The sequence below is a fragment of the Delphinapterus leucas genome, chromosome 6 (genome assembly GCF_059928025.1).
Source record: "Delphinapterus leucas isolate spDelLeu-1000000601 "Yukka" chromosome 6, BTC_Dleu_Yukka2, whole genome shotgun sequence".
NCBI lineage: Eukaryota > Metazoa > Chordata > Mammalia > Artiodactyla > Monodontidae > Delphinapterus > Delphinapterus leucas.
The window spans coordinates 117,619,797-117,636,073 of NC_143134.1; the positions used below are offsets into that span (position 1 = coordinate 117,619,797).

The window sequence follows — 16,277 nt, forward strand, 5'->3', positions numbered from 1 at the left end:
GAGGGCTGGGAGGGAGGCGTTCCTGATCTGTGAATGAGCAGGTGGAGAGACAGAGGGGGAGGGCAGCCTAGAGAAGGAGTCAGGCGATCGATCTGGCATCACGTCCTCAGTCTGCTCATTGGTAAAGTGGAGGTGGGAGGAGAAGTATCTCACGGGCCAGGTGGGTATAAAGTAGCCAGGCCTGGAGCCCAGCCCACAGTGAGTGCTTACCCACTGCGGCTGTCGTGGTCATCACTGGCCTCACCTTGCTGGCCAGGGTGGGCCCAGGCCAGACCGAGGGCTGCTGAGGCCTCCTTGCCTTTGGATCTTCACTTGTGCGGTTGGAACCCCTCCCCTGGAAGTGGCTGGGGAGATCCAGGGCTCCCCTCCTGCCCTAACTAGTGTGGCAGCCAGAGGGCGCAAGGTGGCAGAACCTGGACCTTGTGGGCCAGGGCGCCCTCTGCTGGTTTGGGGCCAGCAATGGGAAGGGAGCCTGGGGCATTTGGAATCTGCCCCCTGTGCTCTGGGCTACTCGCAGCAGCTTCACCTTCTAACGCTCTCCTGCTTGGGAACTGCCGGCCTTCCTCTCTCCCCACCCCTGGAAGGCCCAGCAACTGTCTCCACTGCCTGCGCTCAGGCAGCCGGAGGGGATGGGGAGGCGACTCCATATCTTGCCCGTAGCTGCTGTGGTTCCACCGGCGCAGGACCTGCCATCTCCAGGTTTCCTCCTTCAGAGGAGCCCCTCCCCCATGCAGCCCCTTGACTTGGTCTTGTAAGCCCCTGGGTCCTGGCAGAGTCAGTCAGGCACCCCCTGGGGCTGGGCTTTCCCTCCTTCCGTACCAGGGATGAGGTCCTGCTGGCCTGGCTTTGGTTCCAGAGCTTGGCATGGCTCTGAGAAGGACTTTGGGCCAGAGCTGTGGAATTGGTGCTTTGTTCATTCCAAGACCAAAAGCCGTTGATTCTGGATGGCTATGACCTTGAGTAAGTCACTTCTCCCTTCCAGGCTCCAGGTGTCCCTTTCATTCATTAAAATGAACATTTATTGAGCACCCTCTATGGGCCATGTTTAGATACTAGGGATACAGCGGTGAATAAAACTGTCCCTCAAAAATCCCTGACCTCATAGAGCTGATATTCTAGTGAGGGAGACAGACAAAAACAGAGAAGCAAATATTGGAGGTTGTTAAGTCCTACAGAACAAAATGAGGGAGGAAATATCAAGTATGAGCTGAGAAGTTAACACATGAACAAAGACTTTAAGGAAGTGAGGGGACAAGCTATGGGGATATGGGAAAGAAGACCATTCTAGGCCAAGGGGGCAGCATATGCAAAGGTCCTGAGGCAGGAACAGGACTGGCAGGTTCAAAAGACAGGGAAGATGCCACTGTGGCTGGAGCAGAACAAGCAAGGAGGAGCCAAGTTCTGGAGGTGAGGGAGCCAAGGTCAGGGCCAGAGCACGGAGGGCCTTGGAGGTCATTTTGGCTTTTACTCTGAGACAGGGAGCCCCTGGAGGGTTTGAGGCAGACAAATGACACAATTTAATTTTTATTTTAACATGATTGCCCTGGCTGCTGTAATGAACTGTAGTTGGATCCAGGGTAGCAGTAGGTAGATGGGTTAGGAACCCATTGTAATAATCCAGGTGAGACATGATGGTGCCCCAGACCAGGATGTTAACAGTGGGGCCGGTGAGAGGCAGCAGCAGAATTTCAGGAGGAGACACTGATACACCACCGCTGGGAGCTGCTCCCTGCGCTGCCTAGCAATGGTCAACCCCTCTGTGTTCTTCCACATTGTCAGCGAGCCCTTGGGCTGCATCTCCTTCAGGCTGTTTGCAGACAAAGTTCCAAAGACAGCAGAAAACTTGCGTGCTCTGAGCACTGGGGAGAAAGGATTTGGTTATGAGGGTCCTCCTTTCACAGAAGTATTCCGGGATTTATGTGCCAGGGTGGTGCCATCATGGCACTGGTGGCATCCAGCTACAATGAGAAATTTGATGATGAGAATTTCACCCTGAAACACACAGGTCCTGGCACCTTGTCCGTGGCAAATGCTGGACCCAATACAAGTGGTTCCCAGTTTCTCATCTGCACTGTCAAGACTGAGTGGCCGGATGGCAGGTGTGTGGTCTTTGGCAAGGTAGAAAAGGTCACGAACGGTGTGGCAGCCGTGGACCACTCTGGATCCAGCAACGGCAAGACCAGCAAGAAGCTCACCATTGCTGTCTGTGGACAAATCTAGTAAATCTGACTCGTGCCTTATCTTAAACAGCCCATTCCTTCCGTAGCTCAGTAGAGAATCCCTCACCCTCATCTGCTCGTGACATCCTATAATCTTTGTGCTTTTGCTGCAGTGCTTTGGGTTTCACATTTTCCATTCCCCGCTCCAAGTCTAGCTGAATTGCAGAGTTAAGTTTATGATTATGAAATAAAAGCTAAACAACAACAGAGAGAGAGACCTAGACAGATTGAGGATAATGTCAAAGTTTTGGACCCAAATTACTAGAAGAATGGAACTGCCATCAACAGAAATGGAGAAAACTACAGAGTGTGGGGCAGGGGGCTGGCTTGGGGTGGGTCAGGAGATCATTTTCAGATGTGCTACATTTGAGATTCAGGTGCAGGTGTCAATGAGTTAGATACACGAGCCTGGGATTCAGGGGTCGGGTCTGGGCTGGAGATAGAAGCTTGGCATCCCCTGTCCTGACCCAGAAGTCCTGGCCCCAAACCACACACTCCACCACCTGTTACCTGGGGAGCTGGTTGAAATGCAGATTCCTGCCCCCTCCTAATTCTCCTGCCCAGGGTTCTGATTCAGTAGGTTGTGGGTGAGGCCTGACTGTTTTTGAACAAAACTATCGCAGGTGATCCTGAGGAGCTGACAGGTTTGGGAACTGTAGCTAAATCTACATACGGTAAAATTTACTTTGATTTTTTTTTGGAATGAATGATTCTTTAAATTCTATAGTGCTTTACAATTTTCAAAAGTTTCACACACATGATTTCATATAATTCCATAATAACCCTGTTTTTCCCCTAACCCTCTACTGCACCTCCCCCTTCCCTGTCCCCACTGGTAACCCCTAGTTTGTTCTCTGTATCTAGGAGTCTGTTTTTTTTTTTTTTAATTATGGACATTTATTTTATTTTTTTTTTATGTTGGGGGTAGGAGTTTATTAATTTACTTATTTATTTTTGCTGTGTTGTGTCTTCGTTTCTGTGTGAGGGCTTTCTCTAGTTGCGGCGAGCGGGGGCCACTCTTCATTCTTTTTTGTTTTATTCACCAGTTTGTTGTATTTTTTTTTTTTAGATCCCATATATAAGTGATATCATACAGTATTTGTCTTTCTCTGTACTTTGATGATTTTTGACAGATGTAAAGTCATGCCACCAGTACTACAGTGAAGATATGGAATATATACATCCCCCCCAAAAGTTCTCCTCTGCCTCTCTGCAGTCGATTCCATTTTCCCACCCCAGTCCCTGGAAACCACTGATCTGTTTGCCTTTTCCAAACTGTCACCTGTATGGAGTCATGTAGTACCTGGCCTTTTGTGTCTGTCTTCTTTTATCCAGTATGTTTTATTTGGAAGTTTTATACAAAACTGAGCTTTAAAGTCTTCCCTAATATTTTATACCACAGTTTCTAATCCTAATATATATTATGAAGAATGAAGTATGAAATTTTCATCAAGACTTCCAAACGTCCCCCAATACCCACCAGACTACTTAGATGCTGTGTAAATATTTTGGTTTTCTGTGGGTGCCCTGCTCTGAAAAAAGGCTGGGAAGTCTTTCTCCAAGGCATACCCACTGCTTGGGGAAGGCACGGGGAACTGTGAGAAAGTGAGAGTGGGGGTGGGTTGGGGCAAGAACCAGGTCTCCTTCTCACTCCTGCTGGACCACTTCTAATCTGCTCTTCCCCCGACCCCGCTACTGCCACAACAGTGTGCAAACCAAGAGACAAGGGGCTTTGCTATGAGTAAATGGCAGCTTTTGGGCATTGGCTGTTTGCCAACTGTTTCGCCTGCTTGGGGAGCTCTTTTTTTCCTTCTGGTTTCTTAGCCGAATTGTAAATGCTGGAGAATTCCCTGGCGGTCCAGTGGTTAGGACTCCGCACTTTCATTGCTGAGGGCCCTTGCTCAATCCTTGGTGGGGGAACTAAGATCCCTTAAACAGCAGGGCGGCCAAAAAAAAAAAAAAAAAAAAAGGGATACTGGAGAAGAGCCCTCCCTGCAAACCTACTAGTAACAGCGTAGGCCCTGCGGGCAGAGAAAACTGGCTTGAGTTGTCTCAGCCCCTTCTAGCTCTATGACCATGGGCAAGTGTCCTGACCTCTCTCGAGACTCAGTTTTCTGCTCTGTAAAATGGGATTACACTCAAGCCGACCTCACCGGATGTTGTGAGGATCCATTGAGCTAATGCAGGTGAGCGCGGTGCCTGGCACAGAGGGAGTGCTGCACTGAGGGTCACTGGTATCACAGTGACCCTCCAGACGATGACCATGAATCAGGATGGACTTGGGTGGTCTGCCTGAGTCAGAGGAAAAAGTGGGGCAGGGAGAAGGAGGGTGTCTCTGTAAACAGGTAATCTAATTTCCAATTTCACCTCTGCCACTTAATTATCTGTACCCCTTGAGCCAGGTCCTTCTCCTCTCTGTAAAATGTGTTTCCTTCATTAAAATGAAGGGGCATGACCAGATTTGCCCTCCAAGATCACTCCCAGATGGTCCGGGAAGTGGTTCTCAAACTTTAGAGTCCAAACTTTACAGTGCATCCGAATCACCTGGAGAACTTGTTAAAACACAGATTGCTGCTCCCCCCGCCCCCCAGTTTCTGATTCAGTAAGTCTGGGGTGGAGCCTAAACAATGTGTATTTCTAACAAGTTCCCTGGTGATGCTGATGTTGCTGGTACAGGGACCCCACTTTGAGAACCGCTGCTTTGGGCCACCGTAGAACCTGGACTCTCTTCTCCACTGAGTCCAGCGTCCATCCAATCTCAGAGGCCCAGGGTCAGTGAGGGGCTGGTTAAAGGTTCAAGAGGAGCCAATCCTTGATAGGGCCTGGGAGAATTTTCTCTCCCTACTCCACCCAGGACTTGAAATCTCTCAAGTCACCTGAAAGAAAAAGCTAGACCCTGTTTGGAGCATGGATTCCTTCTCCCCAGGGTTATGCTGTGGCCATTGCATCAGGGCCCTGGAGGAAGTGCTCTAAGATGGAAACAGCTGGTAATCAGGCCCTAGGGCAAATGGAGAGGCTGCTCCAGAGCCTAAGGACTCGGGCCATCCCCCTGCCAGGAGCTGCACGCAGGGCTGGGGTCCAGCGCTGGAGCTAACAACTCCTCCTTCACCTGTGTTTATTTCCAACGAACAAGAAAAGCCCAGGTTCATTGTTGAAATTTAGAGAAACAGAATGAGGAAACTAAAATCGTTAGTGTTAACATTCTGAGATAGTGTCTTCCGGTTAAAAATTAGAAAAAAAATCTTTTATTACTTAAGCTGGGTGGCTGGGTAGTGCTCCATTAGTGTTTATTTTATTGTTATTAATATTATTATTATTTTTGGCCGCACCGTGCAGCATGCAGGAATCCTACTTCCCTGACCAGGGATGGAACCCATGTCCCGTGCAGTAGAAGCACAGAGTCCTAACCACTGGACCGCCAGGGAAGTCCCGATTTTATTATACATCTTTAAATGGAACATATGCATTATGTTTCGGTTGAATTGTGTCCCCCAAAAGTTAATATGTTGAAGTCCTAACACCAGTACCTCAGAATGCAACTTTATTTGGAAATAGATTTGTTATAGTTGTAATTAGTTAGGATGAGGTCATACTGGAGAAGCATGGGTCCCTAATATCCACTACAGCTGTTATCCTTATAAAGAGGGGAAATTTGGATGCAGACACACACACGTGGAGAAGGCCATTGGTAAACTGGAGTTCCGCTACCAAGGAACTACCAAAAGCTAGGACCAAGGCCTGGACCAGATCCTTCCCAAGCACCTTCAGAGGGAGCATGACCCTGCCAACACCTTGATCTCAGACTCCTGGCCTCCAGAACTGTTTAGTTCTGTTTAGTTTCTGTTGTTTCATTCACCCAGTTTGTGGTACTTTGTCAAGGCAGCCCTAGGAAACTAATACACATTACATACCCTCTTTTGTTCACAGTTTTATTTTTTATTTCATTTATTTATTTTTAAATTTTTGGCCGCCTCTCACGATATGAGGGATCTTAGTTACCCAACCAGGGATCGAACCCATACCCTGTGCAGTGGAAGCGCAGAGCCTTAACCACTGGACCACCGGGGAAGTCCCTGTTCACAGTTTTAAAAAGAGGATATATAAGTGTAATACAAGAAACACCCATGTATCCTCCACCCTAAATTTGTAGTTTTTTTCTCTGTGAATATATATCTACATCATCATGGTCGACTTACAGCTTTGCACCTTGCCTTTTACTTTTCTCAGCTATATGTTTTGGAAACCTTTCCACATTCAACAATTGATCTGTATTATTATCTATTTTATTATTTTTTTTGGCTGCATTGGGTCTTCATTGCGGTGCGCGGACTTCTTACTGTGGTGGCTTCTCTTGTTACGGAGCACGGGCTCTAGACGCGTAGGCTTCAGTAGTTGCAGCACGCAGCCTCACTAGTTGTGGCCCGCAGGCTCTAGAGTGTAGGCTCAGCAGTTGTGGTGCACGGGCTTAGTTGCTCCGCGGCATGTGGGATCTTCCTGGACCAGGGCTCAAACCCGTGTCCCCTGCATTGGCAGGCGGATTCTGAACCACTGCGCCACCAGGGAAGTCCGGTTACATCAATTTTTAAACCTACCAGCAATGTGTGAGACTGCTTATTTCCCAATGTCCTCATCAGTGCTAGGTAGTGCTCTTAAAAAAAAAAAGTGGCCAGTGCTGGCCAGGCTTGGAGTGGCTTGAATTCAGAAAACACGGTCCAGCAATCCAAAGTGATATCAGGGAATTCCCTGGCGGTACAGTGGTTAGGACTCCATGTTTCCACTGCAGGGGGCACGGGTTTGATCCCTGGTCAGGGAACTAGATCTCACAACTAAAAGATCCTGCATGCTGCAAAGAAGATCCCGCAAGCCTCAACTAAGGCTCGGCGCAGCCAAATAAATAATATATTTTTAAAAATTCCTGTTCTCTTTCCAATCGCACGTCCTTCCTGCAAGCCGCTTGATGCAGCCAAAAAACAAAACAAAACAAAACAAAAAAACCCCACAAAAAACAAAGTGATATCAGAATAACTCAAGTTCTTTACCTGCATTTCTCAAACACCACAAAAGGGGCAGATAACAGACCACAGCTATGCTTTAAAAATTCCTCTTCTCTGGGACTTCCCTGGTGGTCCAGTGGTTAAGACTCCGAGCTCCCAATGCAGGGGGCCCGGGTTCGATCCCTGGTCAGGGAACTAGATCTCACAACTAGAAGATCCTGCATGCTGCACAGAAGATCCTGCAAGCCGCAACTAAGACTCGGCGCAGACAAATAAATAAATAATTAATTAATATTTAAAGAAAAAATCCTGTTCTCTTTCCCATCACATGTCCTTCACCCACTACAGGTGTCCCTGTGCCCCTGTCTTCAGCACCCCTTCCTCCCTGTTGCCTGTCTCTAAGATTTTCCCCCTCCTCCTTCCTGTCACTCGCTTCCAGTGTATGCATGTGTGTGTATGTGTGTGTGTGTTGAGGGTGGTGACCTCTCAGTCCTGTCCATTCTCAGATTCTCCATCACAAAAGCCCCGAAGAACTGCACTGGCAGAGAAAAACCCTCCTCAGATGGTGGGTAGGGGACAAAACCACAGAGGCAAAATCCTTCAGTGGGTGGGGAGGGGAAAGCTTTAATCATTTCATCTGGTCACATCAGAGGGGTTGGCTGTGTACTCCTTGAAGACCGAGTGGGATGTGTTGGTTTGGTGTCCCTCACCCTGGGCTTAGCACACAGTAGGGACTTAATAAATGTTGGTTCATTGAATGTGGGAGCACTGAGAAATGATCAACAACTCTGCGTTGGGACTGGCAAGAGATGTTTTACAGAGATGTTTGACCTAGGCCTGCCTGGAAACAAGAAGGTTATCTTGGGCAGCAAAAATGACATCACTTCTTCTGAAGGGGGGGGGATAAGGTGGGGGAAGGTGGGAGAAGGTGGAGAGAATTCCACTGGATGAATTTATGTTTCTCTATGAAAAAGGAGAGTTGTCATATGGGATGGGGAAGAGGCAAAGATTCGGAAAAGCCAACGTGGCGGGCTTCCCTGGTGGCGCAGTGGTTAAGAATCCGCCTGCCAATGAAGGGGACACGGGTTCGAGCCCTGGTCCGGGAAGATCCCACATGCCGCGGAGCAACTAAGCCCGTGCGCCACAACTACTGAGCCTGCGCTCTACAACCCACGAGCCACAACTACTGAAGCCTTTGCGCCTCGAGCCCATGCTCCGCAACGAGAGAAGCCACTGCAATGAGAAGCCCGCGCACCACAACGAAGAGCAGCCCCCACTCACCGCAACTAGAGAAAGCCCGCACACAGCAACAAAGACCCAACTCAGCCAAAAATACATAAATAAATAGATAGATAAATAAAAAGCCAACGTGGGGAGGCCGAGGGGGATAAATTAAACCGTTGCTGGGCAGTGGTGAGGGCTCAGCCGAGGGTGGAGGAAATGATTTGTGCATTTGATCTTTGCAGAGACTCAGGTGGTTGGATTACAATAAGGATTGGGGATCCATCATTTCTTCAACAGGGAGAAAATGAACGGGTCAAGGGAGTGGAGGGCTCCCTAACACTGAGGAATGAACGCCATAAGCGTTAGACAGTAGGCGGGAAGGCAAAAGAATGAGTTCTGTTTGGAGAGGGGGGGGCTGGAACTTAAGATTTCAGGTGGACCAGTTGTGTGACCCTGGGAGTACATGGCTGAGGTGGAGAGAAGGTCATGGAGATGAGGATGTCAAGGAACTGAGGCCAGGATGGCCCTGAGGACGTTAAAGTCTCCCAGAATCCAGGGCGGCTGCGTGAGCCACGTGACAGCCCCCCATGATTGGCTGACAGTGAAGCATAGTTGAGAAGATGGAGACGCAGCGAGAACTTCAACGGAGTAGGTGTGTACATACAGCAGCATACAGTGTGCAGGAGGGCAGTGCGGAGCAAGGGGAACGCGGACCCTTCCTCCCCCCGGACAAAGACAGGCGATGTGGGAGGGGGAGAGAGTCTGGGTGGTGTGCAGAAGCGGGCTCCATCTCTGCACCAACAGGGGAGGAGAGACAGGGCTGTATTTCCAGAAACAGCGCGCAGCTCCGGACAGTAACATGTTTCCTGACCCCTGAGCCCAGTGGCCTAATATGAATCAGAGGGAGTAGGCTAGAAGTTGGGCGCTCCTCTGAGTTAGGGGAACCGACGAGGGCTGAAGGCAGGGTAAAAATGGCGGAGGGGGGAAAGCTCGTCTTGACCGGCGAGGCAAGCCCGAGCCAGGCCCGTCAGTGGCGTCGCGCGTCTCCCCGGCGACGCTACGCGTGGCCCGGAAGGGGGTGGAGCTTCTGGTGGGGCGGGGCATCTCTGTGACGCCAGGGGGCTGGGCCTAAATGGCGACACCCGAGAGGCTCCCGGGGGGGTTTGAACTGGCCAATGGGCGACCTGCCGACCTGTTGTCGGAAAAGGAGGAGAAAGCGGGGAGGCGTCGCTGCCAGAGCTGGATTGAATCCGCCGCGGCGTCTCCATGGCAAGACCCTGGCCTCCGACTTCAACGACTTCATAAGGAGGCGTTTCTGGGCGCAGCCGTGTCGTTCCTGGTGAGAGGCCGCCGGCAGGCGGGAGCCAGGGCGCTCCGGGGCGTCCCGCGGCCGCCGCCGGGCCTGGTCCCCACGGGCGGGGTGGCCCCCGCCGAAGTCGCCGGGTCCCGCTGCCCCCCCGGGCCGCCCCCGCCGGCACCCTCCGGCGCGCTCGTCCAGTTCCCGTCAGAATCTCGCCCCCCCGCCCCGCCCACCGGCGCGGGCCTTCTCCTCCTCCCGCTAACGGGCGGGCCTTTCCTCACCTGGCCACCGGCAGGGTTCTGCTCCCTCCGGGCTTCGGCCTTCTCTCTATGGGCAGAAACTGGTCCCCTCCTGCCCGCTGGTGGGTGGTCGTCCCTTCTTTCCGCCGACAGAGACTGGCCCCGCGCCCTCTTGCCCGCCGGTGGGCGTCGCCCCGTCCGCCTCGCCCTCCCTGAGGGCCTCGGCCCGGCAGTTATTTGCCGGCTCCTCGTAGGCAGCGCAGTCCCCGGGGACCGCCTCCGGGCCGCCCTACCCCGTTGGGTGGGTTCACCTGTCCAGCGGGCCTCCCGGTTCTCCCGCCGCGCTCCCTGCACGACCCGACGTCGAACCCGCTCTAACTCGGATACTAAATCTCAGCGGCCGCTGCTTCGCCCTGGAGGATTTTCCCTTTGCCGTCGGGGCACCCACTCGCTGCTTAGCGCCCCTTTCCCCCTGCAGCCTCCGCTCCTTCCTCCTTCAAATACTATTGGTCTTCTCGGGTGTCTATTTTGCCGGGAACGCCCTTCTCCTAGGAGACAGTTGCCCTGGCTCCGCCCCGAATATCCCTCCCGCTGCCGACGCCGGTTCCGGCCCTTTGGGGCCCACTTGGAGCCTAGCGGTTCTCTCCCGCCCTCTTCGCACGCGAGCCAGCATCTCAGGTTTCCCCCCTGGTGGCCACCCACCTTCCCTCCCGCGTGGGGCCTGGGTGTGGTGGTCCTTTACTTCGAAGTTCCGCCCCCTGGCCCTCCCTGGGGAGGGGAGCTCTCACCGCCCCGCCCACCGGGTCGCTCAGCCTCTCCTATCTCCCCCCACTTTGGCAGGACGGTCAGTTGCTGTGCGACTTGGACAGCAGAGGAGCACCTCCCAAGTTTTCATCCAACTGTCACCCCCAAAGCTTACACTCTCCTCCCCTCAGGACGTTTGATGCCCGGCCCCTGAGATTCTCACTGACACGCCCCTCTGGGTCCCCCTGAGCAGAGCCTGCTGACCCAATTGCCCACCTTTGCGGCTTTGATGCCTAACCATGTCTGCGTCATCCTCAGGCGGCTCCCCCAGGTACTGCCATTGTGGGGGGCGCCTCCGCCATAGGGCAGGGAAAAGCGGGCAGGGGCTCCCAGGCCAGGCTCACTGGAGGATCCTCTTTTCAGCTCTCTGTTCTGTGTACTGAAAGCCTGGACCAAAACATTTAAAAATAATTTTTAAGAGGAAAGAGGAAAATGCACGCATGTAATCCCAGTTCTGCCTCCCTCTGGCCCTCCCTCCTCAGGTGCCCCAGTTCCTGGTAGCAAATAGGATCACCATCGTTGTCATTGGAGTACTAGGTTCAGATCCTTTTTGAAAGAAGGTTAGGTGTAAATAAATAACAACCACGTAAGAGGTGGACGCGGCAGTTAGTCAAATGTTGGTGGAATCCAGGCAGTTTGATGGAAAACCCGCTGAGGGTGAGAGCTTTCCCAAATCTATTGGTTTCAAGTAAACAGAAATGTTCTAAGTGAGGAGGGAAAAAAAAACCCCATCTGCACAGATTTGGTATTCCTTGGCTAAATGATTAGTAGGACTCAAAAAATCTTTTTCTTTTATATCAAGGTGTGATATACATACAGCAAAATGTATGCTAAAGTGCTAAAGAATTTTTATGTTGCATGATTTTTTCCAAAATAATGGAGGGTGAGGGCAAGGTCATATTTTGGGGGCTGTCATCAGGCAGTGGGATGGATCAAATGTACTTTCCAAGTCCCTTCCCGTCCTGGAATTCTTGGATTGACTGCTGCCAGATTTTGGAGATTAAACTTTTGCTTTATTTGCAAATTTAGTGATGGGGCTGTTTATGTATAAGATGAATTACACGTGGTATTAAAAAAAATCCATAAAAGCTTAAAGGGTAGCAAATGGAATATTTTGGGAAATGGTCATTTTTCATCCTCTTATTTGAATATTTGACTATTAATGTTATGAAACTGAGTCACAGAGACCTTCTTCCTGAGCTTGTGCCTCTGTCTTTTCATGGCAGTCATTCACTGAGCATTGCTCCAGCCAGTGTCCTGGGCACTTTCGCCCTTGGCCAGACTAGCATGTTGGCTGTTGCCCACATGCTGCCTGCTTTTTTTGTCTCCTGACAGACAGGATGACAGCTGGGCTTTTCAGTAAAAGGTCACAATACGTGTGATGCGATGGCAGGTTAAAAGGCCAGCCCTGCGAATGCCCATCACCCCTTGCTTCCATCCCCCTGCCAGGCACACCATGAGAGCTTGGTGCTTGTGTACAGGGAGCCAAATGATTCCACACTGGTTCTCCTAGCCGTGGACTCGTTAGACACCATATGTAGTATATAACTTCGGGAGATCTAAGAAATAGAAGAGCCCTAGTTTTCTGCTTATAATCTGCTTCTTGTGCCTGGGTACAGGTTTCCATCGTGTGAGAAGAACAGAGTAACGAGCCTCAAGCAGAAAAAGGTCTTGAGGACACCTTGTGGCTCACCCAGTGTGACTGTGACGGTAGGTGACATGCGCGCGGAGCAGCCCCGTGGTCTGTGGCCCCGCCAGAAGAAACGCTTCTGCTGGCAGCCCGGCGGCCAGGTGCTCTGTTAGGTGCCTTCATGCATAGCCTGCTGATTGATTGGATTTGGTTTTGCCTGTGGCAAGGCTGCTGGGTGTGAGGAGGTTGTGTTAACCTAATCCTTCCAGACAGACTTCAAAAATCTGAAAACAGAATTTCCAAAAAAAAAGACCAGAAGGAAAAAAGAAAAAAGTAAAAAAAAAAAGAATGGGGATTGACAGGAGCTGGTGGTAGGCGAGGTAGGCGAGGGGTATGTGTTCAGCCCTGCTTAAGTGGCCTTTAGAATCCATACAACCTTCTCATCTCGGCATTTCCTCCAGCTTTCTGTCTTCACCATCCTTTATCTACCTGCTGCTTGAAGTATTTTGCACCGTAACTGTTCTGTGAGTGTCCCGTGCTAATCCGCATGCCCCATTCAGATTCCGGTGTAGGAGGACTCACCTTTCCATCTGTGCTGTGCTGAATGAGGAGGAGCTGTGCATTCCAGCAGTCTCGGAAAGAGATGCAGCTCTGAGGACCCCGGGGCCTGGGTTTGGGCTCTTTTGTAGAACTTGTGGGTCTCACAGACCCTTCTCTTGAACGGACCTGTGTCTCCCCGGTGGTCTTCAGCTGGGATCTCTGCAGGAGCCTGCTGAATGGCACGCCCGCCTTGCTTCCTGCCCGCATGCCAGTAGTGCTGGTTCCTGTCCTGCTCGCTTGGTGGCTAGGCTTTCAGTGGCCCCCAGAGGCTGTGAGCTCGGTTTTTCACGCCCAGTTTACTCATCCACAGATCAACCTTTTTTGTGTTGTCCTCCCCCACCTGCCAGAAGCGAACCATGAAGGACCGCTCTTCAACTCCCCCCTTACATGTTCACGTGGATGAGAACACCCCTGTCCATGTCCACATAAAAAAACTCCCGAAAGCATCAGCGACCAACAGCCAGGTAGGAGCATGCCAGGGGGGCAAGGCCAAGGCTGTGGGGCAAGGCCAAGGCTGTGGAGCAAGGCGACACCTCCCAGCTGGGCCTCCTCACACTTCTAACTCCAGAGATTTGAGAGACAGACACATTCGCTTTCAGAGCTCAGTTGCCTGGTTGGAAGGTAGGACGGTCACCTGGAAGTGGCAGCAGTAGCCTTAGTCAGAAGCGGCTCCCCAGCAGAGTTGGAAGCGGATGCCACCAGAGTGATGCCACGGCCAGCTGCGTGGGGAAGTGACCCTGGGTTTGTCCCTTTCCACAGAAATCTCATAAGCGCGGAATGAAAGGGGACACCGTGAATGTGCGGCGGAGTGTCCGGGTGAAAACCAAGGTACCTTGGATGCCCCCTGGAAAATCATCCACCCGGCATGTGGGATGCAAGTGGGAGGTAGGCTCATTCTCGTTCAGGCTTTTCTTTTCCAACTGGTCAGGTTCTAGCAGGCCTCACACTCTGTATGGTTCAGGGTCGGCAGGAGCTCTCAGAGACATCCCAGTAGGTCCCGCTTACTGAGCGCCTTGCTAAACCCTGAAAGTATGGGAATCTTCTTGAGTCCTGCCAACACTGCAATGTGGTAGGTCCCGCTCTCCCAAGGTGCAGATGAGGAAACCAAGGCTCAGAGAGGTGAAGTCTCACAGAGAGAGTAGCAGAGGTGGAGTTAAGACTCAGGGGGGTCTCATTCTAGAGGCGGTACTCGTAGGCTCTCTGATTTGTATGTGAGGAGCTACATGTCTTGCCCCACGTAACTTTGCTAGTGCCGAAGCATAATTTTAAAATATATACCAGAACGTACATATCAAAGAAAGCATCTTCACTTTTACGGTCACCCCCATAAGAGACCGTGCACGTATTCCATGGATGTCATCAAAACCACTGGAATAATCTCCTGAGGAATAACTGCCTTCCGTGTGAGTTGCCAAGGTTCCAAGAGAACTGTTGTCTTTTTTTAGCCACACCTCAAAACGTTTTGCTTGTCCATCTATCCATCCGTGCAGTCATTCATGCATTTCTTGCGACACTGCTGCACACGGGGGTTACAGCTGCAAACTGGCAGCTGTGCCTTCCTTACGCTTACGTTCTAGTCAATTGCAGTGAAAAAACTCATTGACAAGACAAGGCCTGTGACTGTGTTTTAGACAAAGATCTTATTATTGAGACAAGTAAAGGGCTTGAAACTACAGTTGGCCCTCTGTATCCGCAGTTTCCACATCTGTGGATTCAACCAACCACAGATTTAAGAAAGAAAAAAAAATCCATAAAGTTCCAAAAAGCAAAACTTGAATTTGCTGTGTGCCAGCAACTACTGACAAAGCATTTACATTGAATTAGGTATTATAAATAATCTAGAGCTAATTTAAAGTATACAGGAGGAGGTGCCTAGGTTATGTGCAAATATTACACCATTTTATACAAGGGACTTGAGCATCCTTTGATTTTGATATGCATGAGGGACCTGGAGCCAATCCCTGTGGAGACCAAGGGATGACTATACCTTAAGATGATGATGCCTGATATATATATATATATATATATATATATATATATATATATTTTTTTTTTTTTTTTTTTTTTTTTTTTGCGGTACGCGGGCCTCTCACTGCTGTGGCCTCTCCCATTGTGGAGCACAGGCTCCGGACGCGCAGGCCCAGCGGCCATGGCTCACGGGCCCAGCCGCTCCGCGGCATGTGGGATCTTCCCGGACCGGGGCACGAACCCGTGTCCCCTGCATCGGCAGGCGGACTCTCAACCACTGCGCCACCAGGGAAGCCCCTGATCTATTTTGAAAGATTCTCTTTCTGAGAGCTTATTACTTTTAAAATTAGAAATAATAGTAATTACTCTGAAGTTTAGAGTCATACTTCACTCTCTTGACTCCCTGATTTACCATGTTATCCCTAAGAGACAAAGGGAGTTTGGTATTCTAGGGAATAAATGAAAAGTGTTCTGACATATCTCTCTATATAAAGTGCAAGGAAGACTGGAATTAAAATGCTTTTTAGATTTTTTTTACTATGTGTACCTCACTAATAATCAGTGAAATGTAAATTAGAAACAATTACATTTTAGATAAAACAAGCTATCATTTTTATTGAATGGAAAAAAGTTGAAAAGATTATGAATACCTTGTGTTGACAAGCATATGGGAGGTATCAACGAATCTTTTTTAGATGGTTTTTTGTGTGTGTTTTTTTTTTTTTGGCCGCGCAGCGTGGCATGTGGGATCTTAATTCCCCAACCAGGGATCGAACCTGTGCCCCCTGCAGTGGAAGCACAGAGTCTTAACCACTGGACCACCAGGGAAGTCCCTGGACAGTTTTTTTTTTGTTGTTGTTGTTTTTTAATATATGTTTTTTAATTTATCTGTTTTATTTATTTATTTTTGGTTGCATTGGATCTTCGTTGCGGTACACGGGCTTCTCATTGCAGTGGCTTCTCTTGTTGCAGATCACGGGCTGTAGGCACATGGACTTCAGTAGTTGTGGTGCACGGGTTTCAGTAGTTGTGGCTCGCAGGCTCTAGAGCACAGGCTCAGTAGTTGTGGCGCACAGGCTTCGTTGCTCCGCGACATGTGGGATCTTCCTGGACCAGGGCTCGAACCCGTGTCCCCTGCATTGGCAGGTGGATTCTTAACCACTGCGCCACCAGGGAAGCCCCCCTGGACAGTTTTGAGTGGATTGTGAAACCGATTCAGCCGTTCTGGAGGCAGTTTGGCAGCATCCATCCAAACATGGATTCTATAGTTCTACACTTGGGAATTGATGCTAAAAGTCA

The 16,277-nt window shown here is 50.4% G+C and overlaps 1 protein-coding gene and 1 pseudogene across 9 annotated transcripts in view; both read left to right on the forward strand.

Moving 5' to 3' along the window:
- The first annotated feature begins 105 nt into the window (after positions 1-105).
- LOC111177163 (peptidyl-prolyl cis-trans isomerase A pseudogene) lies at positions 106-5,705 on the forward strand (annotated as a pseudogene).
- A 3,892-nt stretch (positions 5,706-9,597) lies between these two features.
- Positions 9,598-16,277, forward strand: part of ODF2 (outer dense fiber of sperm tails 2) — a 30,785-nt gene continuing 24,105 nt past the window's right edge. For 2 of the 9 annotated variants that reach the window (XM_022578574.3, XM_089913808.1), the window contains exons 1-5: positions 9,686-9,776; positions 10,817-11,051; positions 12,400-12,490; positions 13,358-13,474; positions 13,770-13,895. In XM_022578574.3, the coding sequence (XP_022434282.1) occupies positions 11,020-11,051; positions 12,400-12,490; positions 13,358-13,474; positions 13,770-13,895 (366 nt within the window). In that variant the 5' untranslated portion in view covers positions 9,686-9,776; positions 10,817-11,019. Of the gene's footprint in view, positions 9,777-10,816; positions 11,052-12,399; positions 12,491-13,320; positions 13,475-13,769; positions 13,896-16,277 lie in introns of those variants that run through there. The other 7 variants (XM_022578568.3, XM_022578571.3, XM_022578572.3 and 4 more) reach the window with 5 other exon arrangements.